Below are 25,919 nucleotides of genomic sequence, written 5' to 3' on the forward strand. Positions count from 1 at the left end.
TTTTATTGTTATAATATTTTATAAATTTTAAGGAATATGACAAAAAAGATATTGTAGGTATTAAAGGGTGGGTCTATGGAAGGAGCAGTGGTACAAAAGGAAAACAAGAATGTGATTCAATTCTATTTAATTAAAATATGTTTTTAAATGTTAAAAAAAAAGTACTTTAGGTGCTGCCATTGGGTATTCTTCTGGAAGGAAGAGTTCAAGTTTCAAAGTCCCTCCCTCAAGGGGGGAATCCTGGGGGCCAGCAACGACAACATGAAAATAACAGGCATTGCTCTCATCTAGTTCTGCTTTAATGCCAGGAACTGGTTCTGCCAGCAAACACTGGGTTTCTTTGATGATCCTGCGGGGCAGCGTGGCCATCTTGTCAGATCCCAAGTTTGGCCTGTATTCTTGTCTCCGAGTCTGGTACTTTTATTGTTGTATTTTGAGATGTTGTATTTTGTTGAAGGCCTTTTCTGAATCTAATGAGATGATCATGTGATTCCTCTCTGGTGTCTATTTATGTGGTAGGTTAGAATTATTAATTTGCATATATTGAACCATTTCTATATTTCCAGGAAGCCAGATTGATCACAATTACTGTCTTAGTGAAAGTTCTATTATTGTGAAGAAATACCATGACCACAGCAACTCTTATGAAAGAAACCATTCAATTGGGACTTGCTTACAGTGTATGAGGTTTAGTCCATTGTCATCATAGTATGAGTTTGTGGAAAGGCATGGTGGCACACAGGCAGTCATGGTGCTGAAGAAGTAGTTACGAGATCTACATCCAGATTCACAGACAGCCGGGAGAGAGAGATTCTTGGATTGGAATGGGCTTTGGAAGGCCCAGAGCCCACCTCCAGTGACACACTTCCTCCAATAAGTCCATACCTATTCTAATAAGACTACACCTTCTAGTCTCTCTCAAGTAATGCCACTCCCTGATGACCAAGCATTCAAATATATGAGCCTATGGGAACCATTCTGATTCAAACAATCACCATGAGTAATCTTTTTAATTTGTTCTTTAATTTGGTTTGAAAGTACTTTATTATTAAGAATTTTATATCTTTATCCATCAGGAAGATACTCTATAATTTTCTTTTCTGTTATTGTTGGCTTTGAGTCTTTATCTGGTTTTGTTGTCAGGGTAATACTGGCTTTATAAAAAGAAATTGGAAGTGTTACTTCATTTTCTATTTTATGGAATAATTTGAGGAGTGCTGGTATTAGTTCTCCTTTAAAGGTTTCATAGAATCCTTCCCTAAATTCATATAGCCCTGGGCTTTTAATACTAGGGAGATTTTTTTGATAACTGCTTTCATATTTTGGAGTGTTATGGGTCTGTTTAAATTATTAACTTCATTTTGATGTAACTTTGATAGGTCATATGCATATAGAAATTCATTCATCTTTTATTGTATTTTTCCAGGCTAGTGAAATATCATTTTAAAATGTGTCCTTGTGATTATCTGAATTTTCTCAGTGTCAGTCATAATATGTCCTTCACCTCTAGTTTGCTTATCTGCATTCTTGTTGTTTTTTCCTTTCAGTAAATTTGGCTAATGGTTTCTCAATCTTGTTAACCTTTTCAAAGAACTTTTGTGGCCCAGTATGTGGTCTATTTTAGTGACAGTTCTAGGAGTGAGAGGGGTGTCATGATCTTGTGTGTCATTTAAGTTACTTTTTCTTAGGGACAAGTATTATAGGAGTGCCAAATTTTAGAGGATATATATGATCATTTTGGGGGCTGTGTGTGTGTGTGTGTGTGTGTGTGTGTGTGTGTGTGTGTGTGTACACCCTTCATATTTTTGCAATATGACCTGAACACTCAAGAGTGAAGTATTTGATCATCCTTTTCTTATGGATAGCTGTCCCACCATTGTTGGGCTGGCATTTAAATCTCTCCTTGCTATTATCTCAACTTGCTACATTTTAGATCAACTAAATAATGTTTGAGGACTTCAGGTCTAGTATGAGACCAGGATATTGGAAGTGATCCTAGCTCAGCTGGGGTTAGATGTGGTAGCTTCTGAGCATAATAAGCACGAATCTCTGTAGAGTTAGCATGGTCTTGGTAAGGATTCTTCAAAGTGTGGGAAAGGAACATCAGACTCTATTACGTTCTCAAGTACCCTTGACTGGGGATAGACGGAAGGGTAGTCCCAAAATCACATTTTAAATTCATGATAATTCAACACTCATTTGTATTTCTGAATATATATATATATATATATATATATATATATATATATACATACATATATATATGCATTGCAGCTGTAATCATGTTATCTTTAATTTTCAAACATACACATTTTTTTATTGCTACATTCTTCTATCATCAAAATTCTGTGATGCATAATGACTTATTATTTTCTAAGACTTTTTTGAGTCACAGTAAATGTAGAATTTAAGTGCTTCTCTTCTACCTATTGAGATAATCATATAATTTTCTCAATAATCCTATCAAGGTGATGAGTTATACTGATGGATTTATTTTGAATGTTTAAACAATTTTTATAATTTTCAATAAGCTCATCTTTGCCATGAAGTACTATTCTTCCCTTTATCTTAGAATGTGATTTACTAATACTCTATTACCAATAGAATGCAATTTACTAATGAATTTCTTCATGCCTAAGTTCATAAATAAGATTGATCAGAAATGACTAGAAATGACTTGTTTCATTTTTTTTAGAATATGCTTGTCAGGTGTTAATATTAAAGTCAAGTTGGCTTCAAGAACAAAATAAATTGGACAGTATCCTGTGAATTTCTGTGCCCTGAAAAGGCATGTAACACAACTGGTATTGTTTCTCTGTTAAATAATTAGAAGTATGCTAGAGAAACTGTTAGCCTACATTTTCTAAGGATTTCCATTTATGCATTTCACCCATTTAATTTCTTCACTGGAGTAGTATACATATTTGTACTACCTCCTAGGGTTAATTTTGACAAATATTTAAAGTTTGTGGCTTCTGCTTAAATTGTTTAAGGTTAAATTCATCACAGCAGCTACTCATTCTGTTTTTAAAGATTATAGAATTTACATAAATGACTCACTTTTAGGCTTATATATTTCTCCCTTTCTTCCACTCTCCTTCCCTCCCTTTCTCTGACTCCCACCGACCCTCTTTTGTTTCCTTCACTTCTCTCCACTACCAGTGCTGAGGTAGTGTTTTCCTACTCTCCAGCCCCTTTTGGAATTCCGGGAAAGCCTCCTGTTAAATTTTCAAATTAAATAAAGCCTCCTGTTACTATTTCTCAAACCTCTGAGGCTCTGACTGTGTTTCCTCTAGTTCATTACACTGTATCATTTCTCTCTTGAAGTTTACACTTGTATCTACCAACTCCATCTCATGGTTAAGTACATCCATTTGAACAAGTTACCATTTTGTCATCTTTTGTTCTACCATCCCATTTGATTATTTGTAGCCTCTGTTTCTCTGCTGAGGTCTTCAAAACCTTTTCATTCATTGTCAGGGTATTTCCTTTTCACCCTTGAGCGTAGAAGAGTGGCTTCTTTAAAACAGCATGGTGCTGAATTCAGCAACTGACTCATTGCAGATTCAGACTCCATTGATTTTCTTTGCTTTTGAGATGGCGTTCCTTGTCTACTTTCTTCACATGTTGAAGGAAAATTGGACTCTGATCATCATGGTCATTATGGATTTTAGTTTGCTCCCGTGTTTACAATCATTTAACTTGGTAAGACTGAAATTACAAATGTTTTTGGGTGTCAGCTTTACTATGTCGAGCTCCTTTACATCTGGATGGAATCTTTTCCATAAAGATATAATCCATTAACTGGAATTCCTGATACCATTACTGATACTCTGTCATGCTTGCAGACAGGAGCCTAACATGGCTGTCTTCCGAGAAGCTCTACCAGCCCCTGACTGAGACAAATCCAGATACACACAGCCAAGCATTGGATGGAGGTTTGGGATCCCTATGGAAGAATTAGGGGAAGGATTGAAGGAAGAACAACAATGTCAATTAACCTGGACCCTCGGAATTCCCAGAGACTGAGCCACCAACCAACAAGCATATACAGACTGGTCCAAGGTCCAGGCACATATGTGGCAGAGGGCTGCCTTGTCTGGCCTTAGCAGGAGAGGATGTTCCTAATCCTGTAGAAACATGATGCCCCAGGGTTGGGGGATATCAGAGAAGGGGACACCTTCTCAGAGATGAGGAGGAAGGGGCCTGGGGAAGAACTCTGTCAAGGGAACCAGGATGGGGACAACGTTTGGGATTAAGTAGATAAAATTAATTAATTAATTAATTAATTAATTAATTTAAGAAAAAAAGAAATTTGGACAAAGATCACTCCTAAAGGTGAGGGTTCCACATGCAGGCCTTCTCCTTTGCTACCCACTCAATTTCCTTAATTCTAATTTTTCTGGGAGAAGGCTGTTCTCTACTAGAATTATATCTCCCCCATTATGAAGACTGAATGTCTTACTGTGTCCAGAATCCCTGTGATGAAGAACCTAACCCAACATGGCTGAATTGGAAAATCAGGCTTCTGGGTGATGTACTCAGGTTGAATTTATTATAGGAGGTAAACCTGTATCAAGTAGGATAAAACCCCCAAGAGCATGATTGCTCTTTCCCCATACATGCACGAGAAGAGGTCACATGAGCACACAGTGGGTCAGCAGTCATCCACACAGAAAGCTTTTCCAGTGCTGCCCCTTTGCCTTTGGACTTCCAATCTATGAGATTACAAGAAAGCACTTCTGTTGTTTAGGAGACCTGGTCCATGATGTTTCTGACGGTTTCCTAAGCCATCCAGTACATCCATGGGGCCCTGATTTTGCCTAGTTTGTATTGTTGTTGCTATTGTTGCTGTTAAAAGGCATAAAAATGGATAAGACATACATCCCTTCTTCTGAATTTTATCCTCCCCTCAAAATCTACCTGCTTTTGTTCACTGTCCATTATTTTGAATTAAGGCATGGGGTTGGTTTTGCTGTGAGTGGTGTTCAGATTTCATATTTTTGATCTGTGGAGAAGTAAGATCACAGGAGAAACAGTTTATTATATTCAGTTGTGGTTTTAACAAACCATCTCTGTTGGTTCTATGTTTGTTTTCTCTTATGGTAATTGCTGTTTTTACTCTGTGACATTTTACTTTAAGACATTTAAGATAGTTATATTTGTCTTTTTTTAATGTGTGTGTAGGATGCTTAATTTACTTTTTCCTCCAGCCTGCTGAAATGAACTTAAATCATTGAATTTTTGAGGCTTTTTTTTAGGCAAGTTGCTGCTAATAATTGTACTTCCTTTATCTTTTGCATTATTCATTAATCTTGACTGATTGTTATTTACCAAATGAATACTAAATTCTCATACTCTGCATGTGAAAAAAAAAACAAAACCTCTTTTTTTAGTTCTGTTCTTTAGCTATTTGTTTAGATGAGTGTTTCCCCATATATTTTTGGTCTATCTGGCTAGGTTTAACTGCCTTGTGTCTTTATTGGTCTATATACTGGAGAACTGTCATTTTAATGATATGCAGTGCATCTCCTTATCTCTAATAATACTCCCCGCTTTCGAGGCAGTAGTGCTTGGGATGCTGCAGCTAGCCCACTGCCTATGGGTTTCTGCTTACCTGGAGTGTTTCTATTCCCTCTCCATGCAGAAAGTCCAGGGTTCCAATTTCTTAGGTTTAACTTCTTTCATTTGTACCTGTTTGCTTTTTTTTTTTTAACCTGCCTAACTTTATCTCATAGTTGTAATACTAAGCCAAAATAATTATGTGCTTAGGATAAACTGTATCTGATCCTAATTGCTGAGGCATACTTAATTAGTCTAAGAGGAACTAATCCCTGAGAAATGACACTCTGACAGACATCAGCGTATGCCCCATTTGGCACAAGTCAGCAGTTAAAGCAAACCTAAGAGTGTAAGCTAGGCCAGATCAATCCATCATCAAAACCCAGTATCATCCCCATATACAACATGTGTTTCCATATATCTGTACTTTTTGTACAAAACTGTGAAGTTTGAGAAGTTAGCTTTGTATTTAGTCATTAAATTACATATATTTATTCCCAATGGGAATATTTATTTTGTCCATAATACAATATGCATCCCCAGTTAAAGGACCAAAAAGAGAGAGGCTAACACGAAGTCCACAGAGCCTCTTCACTAACTCTGGACAACTTGAAATTTTATACTACATTTTATTTTTCTAGAAATGGGAGCCTTGTGCTTTTATCTGTTTCCTAAAGGACCCCTCACACAATTTACAAGCATTGATAGCCCATTAGTATATAAATCCAGGGGCCTCTGAATGAATAAAAGACAGAATATAATTCTCGCCCAGATGCCTGTCATGATAAGGTTTGCTCTGAACAGGGCACATTAGACTGTGCATTAAATCACAATGGCACAGGCCACACTGGTTCTCAGCTGAAGAACATGTCTCATTGAGCCAACCTGAAATGGCTTCCATGTCATTTTTCTGTTGGGTGTCTATATGCTTGTGCTCTTTCCTTACCCAGGGTCACCATCTTTAGTCCAGTAAGGGGGAGGGGCAACAAAACATGAAGGTTGTGAATATGAAGGGAAAGCATCTCTTCCAATAACAAAGAATCAGTATTTATTATATATGTAGAGAGAGAACATATATATATACATATATATATATGTATATATATATATGTTCAACCCTACTCACTATAAAAATAACAATACAGAAGGCTTTCATTTTGAAGCCCAGTATGCTGAGTAAAACGTCTGACACCTACATATGCTTTCCAAATACGGCAGTTGCTAATGTTTACCCCATGGACATTTTGTTGTTATACAGCCATTAAATGTTATTTATAATCACCTAGTCTTTTCCATTTTAAATGTTTAACAAATTTGAATAATATTAGGTAAAAGTAATCACAAGGTCAAAGTGATCCCATCATGACACCATATGAAGCCATGTTAGAAACTCCAGAATTCCAAATGGAGGCATCATCCCCAGCATCCTTACACTGAACTAGAAATTTTTACAAAAATTAATGTGTTACCCAGACACTCTGTGGGGCTTACTAAAATAGAACGTGGACTTTCCTAATTCGCTCTCATTTTTGGCTCATCAGCTCCATGGGGACAATAACCTTTGTAGCTGCTACCCTGCATGCTAACCAAAACTCTTCATGTTTGGACAATGACCCTCAAATAACTCAGCTCACCTTGGGCATCTCAATCCTCACCCCCTGGTAACTGACAAATCAACAGAGTGGTAGCTTACATTTTCAAACTTGACTCTAGGTGTGATGTGACTGCTATATTTAGTTGTAGTCGACTCAGTTTTAAGACTATTCTGCCAAATAGCAAAGGCTTTGAATAGATGCAGATTTTGCCAACATCCTTTGCAAATGTGTTCCTAAAACAAATTCTTGGGCATAATATTATATACTTGGCGCTTTGAAAAAAGATTCAATCTATCCTTTTGGCTTCTCGTTTTTATAGGAAAATTACTTTCTTAAATACAAACAGACACAGACTAGAAACATCTGAGGTGGAACTATTAAACAGCACTAAAGTTATGCCCATAAGGAAGCCTCCAGCCCCTGGGTAACCTTACCATTGATTTGAAGAACTTCCTTTATTACCTGACAAGCTTGCTCATTCTGAACATTTATTTCTATTTTGTTGGGCTTTCAAGCATGCCTATAGTGTTGCTGAGGAGTGAAATATCTCCTATAACCCAAATCATAAATCTTTCTTATAACCATGAGACTGTATCTTTATGGCCATACATCATTTTAGTAACTGTCAAAAAGTGCCATCATATCACCTTACAAATTAGAAACCAGAAAGATAATGCATGGTTGACAATACCTATTAAATGTGGGTAAGGAAAATAATTTTCCTTTCCGGTAAGCCAGTATTCCCATTACAAGACTTTTATACAACAGAAATTATTTGTGTATATGCTCTAGTCAGCTGCTCATGGCTTAACTAGGTTAATGTCAGGAAACAAAATTCATTTATAAAAAAAAATAGTCATCCAAATGTAAAAGATGGAAAAGTAGACATGGAAAAGAAGAAAATTGTCACTTTTGTCTTATGAGAAATGACAGAAAGAAGTTATATTGAGTATTTTAGTCTCCTACACAAGGATTTTGCGCAGAATCAGTCATGAGAGAACTTTTGAGTTTCTTTTTACTAAGAACTAACCATTGTCTGGATGTCCACTGTTTGGCCTTTAGTGGTATTTTGTAGATATAGACATTGTTATTCTGCCTAAGAGAAGAAAAGTAAAAATTGGTAAGTGAGGGCTGGAGAGGGTCTCAGGGGTTGACAGCACTTGCTGTTCTCACAGAGAACCTGGCTTTGGCTCCCAGCACCTATGTCAGGTGATTTATAACTGCCAGTTCAGGGTGAACCACTGTCCTCTTGTGACCTATAGATGGGCATGTGCACACACATGGCACACACACATACACACCACATACAAGCACCACACATACACACACACACACATACACACATGTTCCCTCAAACACACACTCAGACAGATGCATGATACACATACTCATAAACTCAGGCACACGCACAATTATTTTTAATTTTATAATGGAATTTAATTTATTTAGTTAATAGGATTTGGCAATTCTCTCTCGCTCATGCGTACGTGCGCATGTTATTTAAGTTCTCTACTTCCTCTCAAGCATGTGTAACAGTTGTGTCTAAGTTGCCTCCTATTTTAGAACTAAGATCTGCTGTACCTGGCTGTGCTGTTCTGAATGAAAGCCGTGTTCCATAAACCATATGATGTCCGTGTGCTATGCCAGTCTTTCTTTCCCTGTGCACGTATGTGGAAGAACACGTACAGCGGCCAGGACTTTGAGTGAAGGTAGAGTAAATGGAAGGGAACCTCAGCAATGTTTTTGGGTTTTTTGTTTTGTTTTGTTTTGTAGCCTTTGACTTTGCATTTAGCTGCATTTCACGTCATCCCAACACTGCCCTGTTTTGCAACAACTGAGACCAAACTATCGAGTTAGCACGGATCCCAGTTTGGTTTGATTTGATTCTGAGACAGTGAGAGGCTCACCTCAAGCTTGCAATCCTCCTGTCTCAATCTCCTGAATGCTAGGATTGCAGATGTGTGCCACACTCTTGCCTTTTAGAAGATATTTCATTTAAACTCCACCAAACTTTGGTCAATGGAGGAGACTGGAAGAAGCCAGGATGGAAGACAAAGGGAAAGCCCTGAAACCGCCCTTCCCCTCCCTCAGCTTGGATGGCCCCCAAGTGGCTGAGTTTTGAAGCATCATGTCATGTCGTCTGTCTTCTGTATGTCCAGCCTCAGCTTGCAGCGTCCTGAAGTTGCTTGCCTCAGAGCCTCTCCACCTTCCCTGAGCACTCTCTAAGTTCCTCCAAAACATGTTTTTTAAAGGAAACCCATGGTTTTTTAAAATATTATTCATTTAATTCTCTCATATATTATATCCCAACCGCAGATTTCCCTCCTCTCTTTCCTCCCAGTCAGTTTCCCTACCTCCTCCCTTCTCATCCACTTCTCCATTTCTCTTCAGAAAAAGGCAGGCCTCTCAGGGATATCAACCAATCATGGCACATCAAGTTCCAAGAAAACTAGGCACCTCTCTCATATTAAGGCTGGAAAGGGAACCCAGTAGGAGGACAAGGGTACAAAAAATAGGAAAAAATCATCAGAAACAGCCCCCACTCCCTCTACCAGGAGTCCCACAAAACCTCCAAGCTATACAACTATATCATATATGCAGAGGACCTAAGTTAGACCCATGCAGGCTCCCTGATTATAGGTTCAGTCTCTGTGATGCCCCATGGGTCCAGGTTTGCTGATTCTGTGGGTTTTCTTTTGGTGTCCTTGACCTCTCTGGTCCCTGCAATCCTTCTCTTTCTTCCATAGGATTCACTGAATTCTGCCTAGTGACCGGCTGTGGGTCTCTGCATCATCTGTTCCCATCAGTTCCTGGACAGAGCCTTTCTGATGGTGATTATACCAGGCTCCTCTCCTGTTTACAAGTATAGCAGGATATCATTAGGCATCATTTCTTTACTTTTTTGCCTGTTGTGTTTGACTCTATACTAGATCTCAGGTCCATCTGGCCTCTGATTTTTGATCTTCCAGATAGTAGCTGAGTAAGTTTCTTCTCATGGCGTGGGTTTCAAGCTGGACCCATTCGTTAGCTACTTCCATGATTTCTGTGCCATCTTTATCCCAGGACATCATGATAGCAGGACAAATTGTAGGTTGAAGGTTTTGTGACTGGGTTTGTGTCTCAATCCCTTGACTGGAAATCTTGCCTGGTTACAGAATATGACTGGTTCAGCCTCCACATTCCCCGTTACGTGGAGTATTAGCTAGGGTCACCCTAATAAATTCCTTAGAGTTTTCGTTGCACTAAGTTTCCACCTTGCCCCCTGAATTGCCCCTCAGTTGCAGTTGTCTCTCCCAGGACTCTCTCCCTCTGCCCTTTTGCCCCAACCTGATCCCTTGTGTTTCCACCCCCATCTGCCCCAGGCTACTCACAATATCTATTTTATTTCCCCTTCCAAGGGAGAGCCATACATCCTACCCCCCCACCCCCAGTCTGAGCCCTCTTTGTTACTTAACCTCTCAGGATCTGTGGATGGTAGTAGCATAATTATCCTTTACTTTGCAGTTAAAATATCCACTTATATGTGAGTACATACCATAGAACATTTTATTTTTATTAACATAAAAATAAAAATTTTTATTAACAAAAATTTTTTAATTTATTAACATAAATTAATTGTACATATTAGTAAGATTCAATGTGACTCATTGATACAAGTTGTCTTAGTTAGGGTTTCTATTGCCATGATGAAACATGACAACCAAAATAGCAAGTTGGGGAAGGAAAGGTTTGTTCAGTTTCTATTTCTATAACAATGTTCATTATCAAAGGAAGTCAAGACAGGAACTCAAACAGGGCTGGAACCTGGATGCAGGGGCTGATGTAGAGGCTAACAAAGGAGTGCTCTTACTGACTTACTCCTCATAGCTTGCTAAGCCTGTTTTCTTATAGAACCAGGACCACCAACCCAGGAATGGTACCACCCACAGTGGGCTGGACCCTCCGACATTAATCATTAACTAATTAAGAAAATGCCCTATGGCATTTTTTAATTGAGGCTCCCTGCTTTCAAATGACTCTATGCTGTGTCAAGGTGACATAAATCTATCCAGCACACAAGCATACAGCATGAACTGCTCACTCCCCAGCTTCCCAACTATTTTACTATTACTATTTTAAACTATCATTGGTAGATGAAAGATAATGTAGGTATTTGTCTTCCGTGTATAGTTTATTTTACTTAACATAGTATTCCTCTGTTTCATTTGAAATTACAGAATTTTACTCTTCTTTGTAGCTTAGTAAGAATCCATTGTGCTTACATGTATACACACATACACACACACACATTATATACATATAAACACACATATGTATAATGATATACATGCATACATATACCAGGGATGGACATCTAGATTGTTTCTATTGTGAATTGTTCTGCAATTAGCAAAGACTTGGAAGGTTCAAAAGAAGGCATACAAATGACCAGTGAATATGTGCATAATGCCTTCTTGCCATCAGAGAAATGCAAATACAAATGCCATGAGATACCCTCTCATTCCAGTCAGAAAGGCTACTAGCAACAAAAGTAAAATATCAAATCCTGGCAAAGATCTGAAGAAAAAGGGACTTTCACATGCTGTTAGTGAAAACACAGATTAGGGTGCAGATGGGTAACAGTGTGCAGACCCCCCACAACTCTAAAAGTGCGAGTTGCCGTGTGAGCCCGCTATCCCATGCCTAGGCATGCATCCTCCCATGTCTTAGGAAGGAGGGTCTCCTATATATCCCGAGTTGCTATGACAGGTACCGGGCTCTCACTTTCTTTAATATCCACCTGCCTCTAGCTTCTTTATTAAGCTAAAAAGAATTTGCAGACCTAGGAGAGGAAAAGGGAGGGATCCAGCTTGATGTGGCTACTCAGAAGGTGTTAGATAAAGAAAGAATAAAAGTAAAAGTTATACTTACTATTTAACAGCAAAACATACATGCGTGAACACACACCAAATACACTGGTGGAACTTTAGAAAATAAAGAACAAAGGGATAATCTGCTTAATTGATCTTTCTTGATACCTGCTTTAAGTCAAAACTGAAATGGGAGCGTTCAGAACAGCTCTGAGTCTTCATTTTTCCTGTAGGTCCATGGGCAGGACTTCCTCCCCCTCACTCACTACTAAAAGAAGCAGGCCAAATCTGGTATGGATAGTTGCTCTGGCCTGTTGCGGTGGGAGGTTAAGGAGGCCAGAAGTGTATGCATGCAGAGCCTGGGCTCCCACAGACTTTTGCCTGTCCACTTCCTGATAATCTTGGTGGCCCATTAAGCTCTCTGCTGTTTGCACTTGTTACATTCATTGCCTTTTGATTTTTGACTTTTGTTATTCAAGTTCCAAAGATTATGTTCACCTCTGAGTGGCTTTTTCACGAGCACAGTATGTGGAAACAGGATACTCTACCAAGCTGCTTGTTCTCGGTGACAAATCTTGTGTGTTTGTGAGTGTATTCAGTGGAGTCAGGCATCATCCTTGGTTTTTTTATAAAAGCTTTATCTTTACTTATGTATGTATATATTTAAGATTGGATGGATGGATGGATGGGTGGATGGATGGATGGATGGATGGATGGATTTGTATATGGGCATGCACATGTGTATACCACTTCATGTGCCCATGTGGATACAAAGGCCAGAAGAAATTTAAGTGTCCTTCTCTATAATTCTGCTTACTCCTTGGATGTAGAGTCTCATCCTTGAACCTGTGCTCAGTTTCTCAAGTAGATTAGAAGCCACAAATCTCTCAGAGATCCTCAAAGCGCCTCAGAGAGCCTAGTGATCTCCTCCTTCCTCAGAGCTGTGGTTACAGGCAATTTACAGGGCACATGGCTTCTTACATGGGTGCTGAGTTCTGAATTTGAGCCCTTAAGATTTTGGAGCAAGTATTCTTAATCACTGGACCATCTCTCCAGCCCCAGGTTGCTTTTCAGTTTTTGAATTTTCATTTCTATTGAAAGTTGATCATAACCAACCTTAATAAGAAGAAAAGCAGGTGCTATCTTTGTTGTAATTCTGATTAGAAAACCAAGAATATGTTTCTAGGATCTGAGCCCTATGTCCTATCTGTATGATTTGTTTTCCAAACCAAGATCTAAGATACCCCAATTATTGATATTAATGAGTGATTAGGGGTCATTCTACCTTACATTCTACCTTAGTTTTCTAATACTTTTCTATTCCATCACTAATTCCTTTAGAGCATATCATGTTCTCTTCATTTTTTATCTTCTGCTTTGTACCATTTATTTCTGTGGAAGCCCCAGTTTCCAAAAAGTAGTAAGATGTTCCTATGTTGTTCTCTCAGAACAGAGAAAGAAAGCCAAGGAACAGAATTATAAGAGGATCAGTACAACAGGACTATGGGCCAATTTTTGAAAAGGAACTTTTTAGTCATGTATGAAATTCTCAAAGAATAATTTTTAAGATAATAAAAGGCATTTTTTGCTCAGGACTGAGCGATGTCCTAAGAAGTGGAAACACTGAGCAGATGAGAGCTCCTACCTGGGTCTCCAATGTACATGAAAGACCCAGGTCTCAGCTCCAATTTTGCCCATATTAAGTGTGGTTTTACCTTCTGTACAGAATCTATTTCAAGATAACAGTATTACTTTTTAACCCCAATGTTTTATTATGATATTTTCAGACATGCAATAAACTTAGAAGACTCTTATAGTTAATCTCATGTAACTGTTAATCTCACAGATATCTCACTGGTAAACAAAGACCGTCCACCCGAATCTTAACCATCTTAATTAAAGCAAGCAATTAATTAGAGCAAGCTTTTTAAAAAATCATGTACTCTAACCCTCACATGACTGGAGGCTCCAGGAAGTTTAGAGGTCATGTGAGATGGGGGGGGGGGTGAGGATATCCACATGGAGACAGGGGTGTAGGTAGGAGGTATGGGATGTGGAACAGGTAGAGCATGGATGGGGGGATAAAATACAGAGTGTAAAAAAATTAATTAATTAAAAAAATTCATGTACACAAGCTATACATCCCTAAAGGCAGGATTCAAGAGATCAGCCCTGGACATGGATGCGATAAGGGCTTTTAGCGTCCAGGAGTAGGAGTTTCCAGATGGAGGATTTGACACACAGGTAGACAAGGTTACAGAAGCAGAACATAAGCATAACAAGTTGGTCGTAACAAGCTCTTGAGACAAAGACACAGTTGGAAGGTAGTCATAACAAGGTGATCACAACAAGTTAGTCATAACAGGGTGGTCATGATAACGTTTTGAAATGAAGGCATGGTTACTATTTCTTGGAACAGGCATCACAGAACCATTTGTAATTAAGGTTACAGGTTGGGCATAGCCCAATTCTTGAGAAATGGAGATTTAATCAAAACAGGAATGAGCCTAGTCTGTCTTTACTATAAGATGGCTTTGAAGCTTAAGGTGGAGGCAGGCTGGTTTATCATAAATCCACTGTGTGATTTATGTCATTAATCTTCCACTGTGCTGCTTTCTCAGTCTACACATTTGCACATTCTTCTAGCTATGGTCCAACTATGGTCTTAAGCATTTCAAAGCCAAAATACCTCCATCTAAATGCTAGAGCATGGAGGTCACCTATTACAGGCTCAAGTCTACAAATGTTAATGCAAAATTCACAGAGGCTAGGATCTCTCTGCTGAGTTCCTCTCATCTCTCAGTTTGAGCCAAGGTATCCACTAGGTGATCCTGCTCCCATTGATATCTAGTACTTCCTTGGATGCTCTAACATCATCCTTTCCCAGTCAAATTCCATCCACCAATCTCTGTGAGAGCCAGTCACTCATGTCATGTATGAGATCATTCCCATGCTTGCATGCTATGCAATAATGATTTTAGCATGAACCTCTGTGGTCAAATTTTATGGACATTTGGCTTCAACTCAAGACAAATTTTCCAAACATCAAGAACATTTTCCAAATGCCAACAGTTTTCTATCAATAAGAATAGAAATTATATTGTAAAAGTAACCCTTATCTCTTGTTTGTTCCTATAGAAAATATCACTAGGAAACAAGAGTACAGATTATTTATGTCTAATAATCAGCACATTTTCTGCTTCATAGTGTCAGGTCAAGGACGGCCTTGAGGTTCTAAGTATAGTCCTCATGTGAGTACAGTTCTAATGTCGTCAACAAGTTCCCTTTGTCTTGTCGTCTATAATCTCAGTAGTAGCATGTTGACCTGGAAAAGAATGTAAATATAACAGGCATATGTTGCTAAATTAATAAGTCATTTCTTGGTGCAAGTTAAAAAAACAGAAACTATGATTTCTTCTTGCAGATCAGAAAAAAGCTATCTGAGGGGTTAATATAGTGTATATATCCCCAAACATCAACATTGACCAAGAAAAGTGATTCCTGTTTCTAATAGGGCAGCTGCCTACAAGAAGTAGCTTTCTAGCCCATTGTTTTACTCGAAATAGAGTTCCTGAGCCCTGTGGCATCTTAACTTTCAACACATGGTCTTTGCTCGGCTTTTTGTTTGCATTTGATTCTGAAATCTGATATCCTTCCCCTTGGTGTATTAAATCACGCTGTTTCTCTGTGCTAAGACCATCACTATCTCCCCATGTCACTTCCCTTGTGACATCTCACATCATCCCTATCCTTGACTTGCTGTCTGTCCATGTAAATTCCCATCCCTCTTGCTCTCCCCTATTGCTCTTTAGCCACCCCCTTCAGCTTATCATCCTCATTGTATCTCTTTCCTGCTGCAGTGGTCCTCCCTGCTGATAAGCTGTTCTCAAGATACCGAGGGGCCAGCAGCACTTGTGGGCAGTTCATTGGGCTGGCAAGTGTCAAGTGCCCCTGAGCAGATGGAAATAGGACTCCAGTCATTTTGTCACAGAACTGCCTGTTGTGATGTGAGAGCCTTGTAACATCCCATTGGCTTGGTGGTTAATGGACCTGTAGGTTTCCCAGTCTTTCCTCTATTAAACTGGAGTTAGATATCTTGGCAAATACGTTTCTGTTCCAGCCTCAGTGACAATGCCTTCTTTTGGAAGCAAAGACAGCCTCGGTGTTTAATCACTTTATCTTTGAGGATGAACAGCTCTCCGTTCTGAGCAGCGGGAGGAGGGCTCAGTGATAAACACTAATAATTAATGTGTTGGCATTCTCTCTAAAGTACATTCTCCTACATTGTCCTGTTAGTGTCTAATAACAGCCCTCGTGATTACTTTCAGTTTAAGTCAAAAACATCTGCATATATTACAGTGAGCCAATGACTCTAAATCACTATACTTAGCCAGTCCAGAAACTAATCAGGACATTTCATCTTCTTAGAAAGCTAATGCAAGATCTTCCTGTGTCTTCCTGCTGGGTTCCCTCCAGGAGATAAGCAGATAGAAAACAAAGCTTCCGGTGAGCTGTCTGCAGGAGCATCAGTGGTTAGGAACCTGCTCCACTGACTGATCCAACCCCAACACAATCTAGGCTGAGATGCTTAGCCATCTCTGTAACCATCATGAATAGACAGACAGACGTTCCACTCTTGACCCTGCAGGTGTGTGTCTTGAAAATTTGATCGTATGCAGATCAAATTACCGTGCCAAGAATTGTATTGTAAAACACACCAGGAAAATATGTTACTTAAAGGAATCCTGCAGTTCATCATTGTGCAGAGGCCTCTTTCATCGCAGCAATAATCCATGTTTTGTTTGTAAACTTAAGTCTCTAGGTGAGAATCTGCGTGAAGTGAAGGACACATCAATTTTAATGGAGTAAGGTAGATGGTGGTCTGAGATACACCTTCTGAACTACTCAGGGGGGCTCAGCAAGCACTCGGTGAAACAAAGGGACAAATTAGTCCCTTTGGAAAAATGAAGCCCTGCCATTATTCTTAATATGCATTGATGTGCACATGGAAGGTCCCTCTCTCTCTCCCACTGTGGTTTCCCCTTTCCTGGTAATTGTTTCCTTAGAGTAAACTTAAGGATTCTGTTTGTGACTAGCGCCAGATTTCTTTTTAACAAACCACAGGAGCATCAAATACCCTTGACCTAAGCAGGTAAGGGCAGGCTACTGTTTCCCTGCATTTCCAGAGCTGGTGTTCAAGTTTCCTGGAAGTCTCTGCTGCTCAGGCTTTGTGTGATTTCTGACTTACACCCCTGAAATCAACTCTAAATCCTGTTAGTCCAGGGTTCCCTTTTTTTCTTTGAAAGTAGAATTTTTTTCGTATAATATATTCTGATCACGGTTTCCCCTGTCCCAGATCCTCCTAAATCCTCCCCACCTCCTCATCCACCCAACTCCACACCCTTTCTTTCTCTCCTTAGAAACAACCAGGTACATTTTTTAGTTCACAGACAAGGTACATTTTTTAGTTCACTGCCTTCTGGCTTCTTCACACCATCATCATCATTGCTAGAGAAATTCAGATACATACATATTTATGCTGAAAGAGATTTAGATCTAAATAATAACCAGGTCCTTGCAAGGGTGAAAGCCACTTACAACGTCTCCCTGAGGAGGGGAGCATGGGCGTGGCCACAGACGGCTTCAGGAACTCTTCTGCACCCGTCACAGGCAAATGTCCCTAAGGAGCCAAGGCAAGAACACCTGAGAGCTATTGTTGACAGGGAAGGAAAGTACCCCTCATTGTCCATCAGCAAGTCATAATAATGATGGAAGATAGGACATAATCGTCTTGGCAACCAGACTTCCTCAGAGCCATGATCTAGTTTCTGTGACAAAAATTGGTCACTTAAGAGACTCCTTTCTGTCTGAGAAACTGTGGAGACATTCAACCATTTTGATAGTCAGGTCACAGTGATCCCAGACTGTGCCTATACAGAGTTGTTTTTTTTTTTTTTAAAGATCTTGACATACAGAAATTTCACAAGTCTACTCTCAGTCTCTCATCTTCCAAGTGCAGTCATATGAAAGATTTGAAAAGCATCTCAGGATAGACAAAATTAATAAACTTAGTGTAACAGTTGGACCTTCTTTAGTCCCTACTCCTGAATTCTGTCTTCTCCTATAACCTCCACCCACTATTTGGTCTTTCTGCTAAACCAGGGCCCAGAACAGTTCTCTGTGTTCAACATCTCAAATTCCACCTTCCAGATTGACAGGCTGTGTTGGAAAAAGACAAGCAAACTTCACCTTCCCCATGGCCCCTTTATTTGGAAAGGGTGGGGGTTGTAATTGGATTGGACACCTTTAGAAATGTTCATCTTAATGGAAATATGATAATACAATTATCTGAGGGAAGAAGGAAAGACGTCATCATTAGCTTGTCCCACTGCCTGATGATGCAGACCCTGACAGGGCATTGGGGTTGACAAGAGTACCAACCATAAAGACCTGAGCTTTCTGCTCAAATTCTTCTCATTGTAAAACTCCATATGATTAATATTGAGTCAGTACTTAAGTCACAATTTTCAGTATGAAGCCTTGGACAATGTCATACCTGGAGGATAGAGTGTCACGCTTTATTTTTAATTTTCTCCACATATAGTTAATATGTTACCCATACAATTGAAAATATACACATACACACAACTAGACACATATTTATATATAATGTAATATGTTAAATATCTGTTTCCCTATGTTTATATGTAAATAAGTCTATCATTATACTTAAATTTATATATTTATAATGTTCATCAGACTTCTGACTAAACAAACGTCTTCTGACATCTGCCCACATAAGTTTTTCCATCCCTAATACGTAACACTTATCCCTCTCCCCATCAAGCTTCAGCAACCTTCTGGGACAAACCACCTGCTTTCCTGACCTTACCTTTAATTACTCCTACAGGGAGGCAGCCTGATCCTCCTCACCCCGCAAGTTTCTCTGTCAGACTTCCATGTTCTGCACCTACCTGACCACACACCAGATAGTCGACACAGATGCTTCACTGACATGCAGGTGCATGAGCCAGGAACACACAGACCAATGAGTTCTCAAAAGAAAATCCAAATCATCAACCCTGAGACTCACTGTGCTTTATGTCTGTTCACTTCTTCCCACCTCCACCCATGGGAAGGGCCTTCCTTGTATTTTAACATCGTACATTATTCTTGACTCTTTGAAATCTTCTTCTTTCACTCAATATTGTGACTTTAACATTAACAAATGGTTATTCCTATCTATGTGAATTTTGATGGGCATTTAGGATTTGGAACCAGCTCACACATTAGGGCACACTCATACACAGCATGTGGTGGACACAGCACACTTTTCTCTTATGTGTATACCTCATAAGAGGGTTGCTGGACCATGACTCCGCAAATGCGCAGCTGTAAGAGATGGTTTCTCCTGCTTTTTCCAAGTATGCTATGGTGTTCTATAACATTCTTAGAAGCTGGAGTTCCCTGAGCTAGCTGTGATTAAGCAGCCAAACAATCAAGGTCACACCCAGCTCCCAGTGCTCACCTCACAGGTAAGTTGCCAGCACTCCACATCCTAAGGGTCGGCTAGCTTGGCTCACATTCTCTCATTGGCTGGAACTGGTGAGAACACAAGGCATTTTTATTAACCTATGTGATATACTCAGAGCTAGTCATCTAGATGGATTTCAGATTCCTATGCCACACACTGCACCCACTTGAGGTCCCTTGAAGAACACCGGTTGTTAGACACTTGTAATGCCTATTCACACCCACCGGGACTTCACCTGGGCCACTGGTCCCTCTGCTTCCTCTCCGGTCACATGAGTTCCTTTTCAATTCCTCACTTGACACCAAGTATAGATTATACATTCTCTTTCTGTGGAGGAGGAGAGACAAGTGATGTATAGACAGAAATGCTTAATTTCTTCATCTTGAGAAATAGGTCCTATGCCAAATACCAGAAATACTTTAGTAAACAAAAGCAAATCAAAAGGGTGCTTCAGTGAATTTATGTTCTACTAGTAAACAAATATTGTTTATATTTATGATAGCGCTAATACTAAAGCTAAATTAGAAAGGGCTAAAAAAAAAAAAAAGACTCAATGGTGCACTCAGGTTCAGGTAAAAACCAAAAGAACTGTGCAGTCACCAGGAAGAAGAAACAGTAAATGCAAAGGTCGTGAGGTTGACTTGTGCCTAGTGTGAACTGGGAACAAGGAGGTCCACTGTGACTGAATGGCTGAAGCAGAGAGAGGGGAGGGATGTCGTGAATATCCTCAGAGATGATGGATGATGACGATGGATGATGACGAGGAGGGTCATGGGGCTCTACCTCCCTAAGCACTCATGCTAGTCTCTTCAGCATGAATATGCAGGGCTTATGGCTGATATGTATGGGAGCAGCTGCAGTTGTCTAGGTATCTCCCAGTTGTCCCCCGTTAGACACCTTTTGCCCTTTCATAAGCTTTTATTTGAGTATTTGCCATCCCACGCCTTTGTAATTCTTGATAATTTCATTTTTAAGTCTTTGTCCGTCTTCGTCCATCTGAGAACAGGAAATGCCTCCCATTGCAGTTGCAGGCTGGCTTGTGTGTCCCGAGTGGTGTCCAGGGCAGCACTGGTGCCATGGCCTCCAACAGCAGTGACTTTAATGGTCTTTTCTCTGCTGTTGGCTGTTTGTGGTTCTCAGTTGTCTTGCACATATTTATATGTTCAGGACAATAACTGACAGTTAAACACCATGCTATTTCTTTCTGTAGTTTATAACTCATGCACACGTTGTGCTAGTTAGGGTTACTATTGCTATGATAAAACACCACGACAAAAAAATAAGTGTGGAAAGGGTTTATTTGCTTACCCTTCCACATCTTCATCCATCACTGGAGGAAGTCAGGACAGGAGCTCAGAAAAGGCTGGAACCTCGAAGCAGGTGCTGACGCAGAGGCCATGGAAGGGAGCTGGCTTGTTAGCTCCATTGGCTTGGCTTGGTAGCTTTATTCCACAAGTTGGCTTTGCTTCAGTCTTTTCAAATGAAACTTCTCTTTATTTTTATGTTTTGTCAGCATTTCACTTGTGGTAAATAAGGGTGAAGTTTTGTGTTATCTGAGCCTAGGAAGCTTGCTAAACTCTCTTATTCATTATAAAATTTCTACTAATGTAGCCTTTTACTTCTGGGTAGGAAAATCATATTATAAGAGAGTAAGAACAAGAGTAACTCCTCCATTGAATCCATGGGCATTTTACTTCTTTGTTTCATTTTAATTCATCACCTAGGTTCTTAGCACAATTTCAGAGTAGAAATAGAGGCATGTTTTCTTACTCTTCATTTGTAAAAGGAATGAGTCTAACATTCCACTAGTACATACTTACAATAAAGGCTTTTGTAGTTACTTTTCATGTGTTATAAAACACATGGAGTCCTTCAGAGACTCACCAATCTGACCACGAATAAAGAGGAAGTTTTATTCAGGAACTGACACCAGATACTCATAGAACCAGGCCTGCACCTCAGAGCACTGTCAAGATGCATTTCTGAATGGCATTAGTCAGGGATTTATAAAGGCAAAACTCATAAAGCTACATACTTCCTGTCTTCGTGTAATCAGGGGCAAGAACACATGCTGACATACTTCCTGTCTAGCTCTACACATCCTCCTACATGCGATCAAGCATACGTTGATTTCTCTTCTGGTGAAAAGAGCCAACTCAAGCCAAATTAAGTATATAAAAACAGGCTTTTTTGGAAGTCACTTTCAGCAGGTTCACTGGACCCAAGGATCAAGGCCAGGGAAGTTGCCCTGGGGAGGGAGATAATTTTAAACTTGTAAGCATAATGTTCACCATTACACATTTGCCTAGTGAAATTCCCTTCTCTTCTTAGTTTACAAGAAATTTTTGTCCCTACAATATACTGACTTTTATCAAATGCTCAGTCTGTTTTACTACACACCTGGACTTGCTGAATTTCTTAAGACAAATTTCATATCAGTGATTTCTTTAATTGACACAATAACTTTCTATTGGATTGTTAGAAATGATTCATTAACACTTTGAGTCATTTTTTAAACAAAAGAACAGGATTAATGTTTTCTCTTTGGTGGGTGTATGTCTGTCTGTCTGGCATTATGTGGAGGGACTAAGAGCAAAGCTGATAATTATGGTGTTGAAATTGTCTATATTATCACCAAGTTTTTGTCTACTTTGACTGCCAATTACTTATCCTAATACATTGAGTTCTCACAGGATAACTGAGGACTTGTCCATCTCTTCTTGTAAGTATGCAAATTTTACTTCTTAATGTTTGGTTATTAGGCCTATATTAGTACAATATATTACCTCTTCTAGTCAAGTGGGCCTTTTCTTCTTAGGCTACAGTTCTCAGTTCTGATAATATGTTTCACTCTAGGAAACATGCACTTTCATATTAAAACACAAACAGCCTTACAGTTAGTTTCTTCCAAGTATTTTTTTTATTTATTTATTTTTTATTAGATATTTTCTTTATTTACATGTAAATTTCTACATTCCCAGTTTCCCTTCCAAAAAACAAAGAAACAAACAAAAGCAACAAAAACAAACCCCTGTTGCCTCCCACTTCCCCATGCCTGCCACCCCGCCCTCTCCCACTTTCTGGCCCTGGCATTCCCCTACACTGGGGCACAGAACCTTCACAGGGCCGAGGTCCTCTCCTCCTGTTGATGAGTCTTTTCCCTTTTAACCTTCTTAAACATCTGTGCTATGGATGCAGCCTTGTAAGCACACAATGAGTAGAATTCTACTAATCTGGAGCCAACATTTTAGCTAGAACAGACTACAGATAAGCACTGTGATGTGCTTGGAGATTTAGTTCCGCCATATTGTTTTGTGGCAATTAACCTGAAACTCTTGGTGCCTTTCCCTCTTCTTTCTTTGCTGTTTATTTATTTGTGTTTATTCTATTCTTCATTCTTTTCCTCTAACTGCTCAGAAACTGTCCAGTTCTTTCTATTTTTGTGAATATTTTTGTTATTTTGTAAATAATAGCTAACAGCTTTGGCTGTCCTCTACCGTCCACATGTCAATGGTGTTCATTATTTTCCCACCACTGTTCTTTATCAGAATGTAGTTATTAATGCCATTTTTACTAGTGATTTATGCAACCAGTGTTTACTTATATTTAGCCTCATATTCTAATTACATGGTTCATTAGTTATTTCTGTGCCTCAATTTGCTCTTTTTGGTTGTATTTAATCTTTCAGGAAAATGTCTTTGAGAGTTCATTTAGAGATTGCCTGTGGGTGGTAAACTCAAAGTTTTTGTTGGTTCAATTGTTTTGGTTTTTGTTATAAATGATTATTACACCCTTTTTTTTTTAATGGTGAGTTGACAAGTGTCTTTTCTGAACATCTTCCTCAGCACCCTGTGCCCAATCTGAAAGTTCCTGTGTTGTTTCATGAAAGTAGAAGGGGGATGAGAGAGAACATGAGAAGAGGGGTCAGATAGAATGGGGGGAAGATAAAAGTGGGTAACAGTGATCAGAACACATTTTATACATGCATGGGAATGTTGTAGTGATATTGTTATTGTGTATATAATTACTATGTGCTAATTGAAACCTTAATAGCATTCTGTTATCCGTTTAATTGCTATTCTTTCCATGCTTATTCTCACTTGATTGCTTTTATGATGCTGGAGCTTGAACTCAAAACTACATGCATTCTAGGCAAGCACTTTACCACTGGTTGGTATCTCAACCTTTAAAATAATGTATTTTCTCACCATAGATTTGGTCTTTTCTTCTTTGTGGCTTTTTTCTTGATGTTCTTAGTTACCTTGCAGGCATTGTTTAGTTTTGAATACTGGAATTCATTCGTGCTTCCTCCATCTGATAGTCTTATTGCTCATCTTTTCTGCCAAATTGTCAGCAAGCAATTTTCTTAGCCCAAACTCTCCCACATTCTCTTATTTTCTCTCTCTACTAGAAACATTTCAAACTCCTTTTTCCTAGAGTCTAATCCCTTTAGTCTTCCTTTCCATTGGAGCATGAATTTGCTATTGTAAGAAATATGTTCGAGGTCACAAAGAAAGAGACTACCATTCCAACTCAATTATCTAGACAAGGCAGACTCTACATTTGATCAGTAGAGCTCAGGAAGGGTGAACACACCTAGACAGGAAGTACACTTGGTTTGTCTAGTTCAAGTGGTGGCTATGTTTTTGCTCAATTGGCTATGGTCTGACTTCACAATCTTATTCACCTGGCTATTAGGAAATAATTGCAACATAGGAGATAGAAGAGTAGGAAAGGAGTCAATGCTTCAAGGAGAGAAAGGTCACTACTGCAGGCCATCAAATTCTTAGAATAAAGCCCTGAGCCATCGTAAGTGGGAAGAATAAAACGTTTGCATAAAACTTGTACAAGACAGAGGAAATAAAAAGATTATTATTACTTGTCTTAAATATTAGATTTATAGTATTTGATAGAAAAGACTCTTATTCCATATTTCTTTTCTCTTTTTATTTATTTTTGTCTCATAAAACACATCCAGACCACAGCCTTCTCTCCCTCCACTCCTTGAAGTCCCTCCCATTCCTATAGCCCCACTCCCACTATCAACCTTTCAGCTCTCCTCTCCCCCAGATCCACTGTACCTCCTTCATTTCCCTTCAAAAAAGAGCAGGCCTCCCAGATATATCAACCAAACACAGTATAACAAGAAGCAATAAGACTAGGCACATACCCTTACCTCAAGCCTGGACGAGGCAATCCAGTAGGGAGGAAAGGGTCAAAAGAGCAGGCTAAAGAGTCAGAGATGCCTCCATTCCCGCTGTTAGGAGTCACATAAAACCTACGCTAAAAGAAAAAAACCAACAACATAACATTATGCAGAGGATCTAGTGTAGACCCATTCAGAATCTGTGATTATCTCTTCAGTTTTGTTGAGCTCCTATGAGCATTGATTAGTTGATTCTATGGGCTGTGTTCCCCCTCTGGTTCCTACAATCATTCCATCCCCCTTTCCCTCAGGAGTCTCTTGAGCTCCACCTAATCTTTGGCAGTGGGTCTCTACATCTCTTCCCATCAACTGCTAAAGGAAGCATCTTTCATGAAGATTGGGCGAGGCACTGAACTATGAGTGTTTGAGTCTACCACCCAGCTTCTGGTTCCTGGTCATATAAACAATGTCTGGCATGGACTTTCTCTTGTGGTGTGGGCCTCAAGTTAGGCTAATCATTTGTTGGCTACTCCTGAAGGCCTTGAGTCACCATTGCCCTAACACATCCTGCAGACAGGAGAGGTTGTGGGTCAAAGGTTTTGTAGCTTTGTTGGTATCCTAGTACCACCAATGAAAGCTTTGCCTGGTTACAAAAGATGGCTGATTCAGGCTTTGTATCCTCCAATCTAGGAGTCCTTGCTGGGGTCACCCTCACAGATTCCTTTGAAGATTCCAAAGTTTCCACTGTAATAGGACTTCACATTTCCCCTAGATGCCTCCCTATTCCAATAATGTCCCCCTATACTCTCCTCTACCCATCCCTCTCTCACTTGCCTGACCCCATACCCACCTGCTCACAGTTCACCCACAATATCTATTATATTTCCCCTTCCCAGAGAGATCCATGCATCCTCCTAGAACTCCCCTTGTTACTTAAATTCTCTGGGTCTATAGATTACAGCATGATTATTCTTACTTTTTTTTTTTTTTTAGATATTTTCTTTATTTACATGTAAATTTCTCCATTCCCAGTTTCCCCTCCAAAAAACAAAGAAACAAACAAAAACAAACCCCTGTTGCCTCCCCCTTCCCCATGCCTGCCACCCCACCCTCTCCTACTTTCTGGCCCTGGCATTCCCCTACACTGGGGCACAGAACCTTCTACCACCCTATATCTGATAGAGGGCTAATATCCAAGGTATACAAAGAACTCAAGAAGTTAGACTCCAGAG

General features: G+C 39.5%; 2 protein-coding genes and 1 long non-coding RNA gene across 4 annotated transcripts in view; 1 reads left to right on the top strand and 2 right to left on the bottom strand.

Annotated features, from left to right (window-relative positions):
* The window catches only part of LOC116093998 (ubiquitin-conjugating enzyme E2 N-like), a 2,944-nt gene extending 2,575 nt beyond the window's left edge, over positions 1-369 (bottom strand). Inside the window, exon 1 of the mRNA XM_031376000.1 lies at positions 166-369. Within this exon, the coding sequence (XP_031231860.1) occupies positions 166-369 (204 nt within the window). The remainder of the gene's footprint in view (positions 1-165) is intronic.
* LOC116092976 (IQCJ-SCHIP1 readthrough transcript protein) overlaps positions 1-25,919 on the top strand; it is a 764,408-nt gene that overhangs the window by 411,226 nt on the left and 327,263 nt on the right. The window lies entirely within an intron of this gene.
* LOC116092980 lies at positions 13,982-24,811 on the bottom strand. The gene is made up of 5 exons (XR_004119581.1): positions 24,718-24,811; positions 19,777-19,868; positions 19,536-19,609; positions 17,606-17,687; positions 13,982-15,332 (listed from the first exon to the last, which is right to left on the bottom strand). It is a non-coding gene; the product is annotated as an uncharacterized LOC116092980 (long non-coding RNA).

This window comes from Mastomys coucha, unplaced genomic scaffold (genome assembly GCF_008632895.1).
Source record: "Mastomys coucha isolate ucsf_1 unplaced genomic scaffold, UCSF_Mcou_1 pScaffold16, whole genome shotgun sequence".
Classification (NCBI taxonomy): Eukaryota; Metazoa; Chordata; class Mammalia; order Rodentia; family Muridae; genus Mastomys; species Mastomys coucha.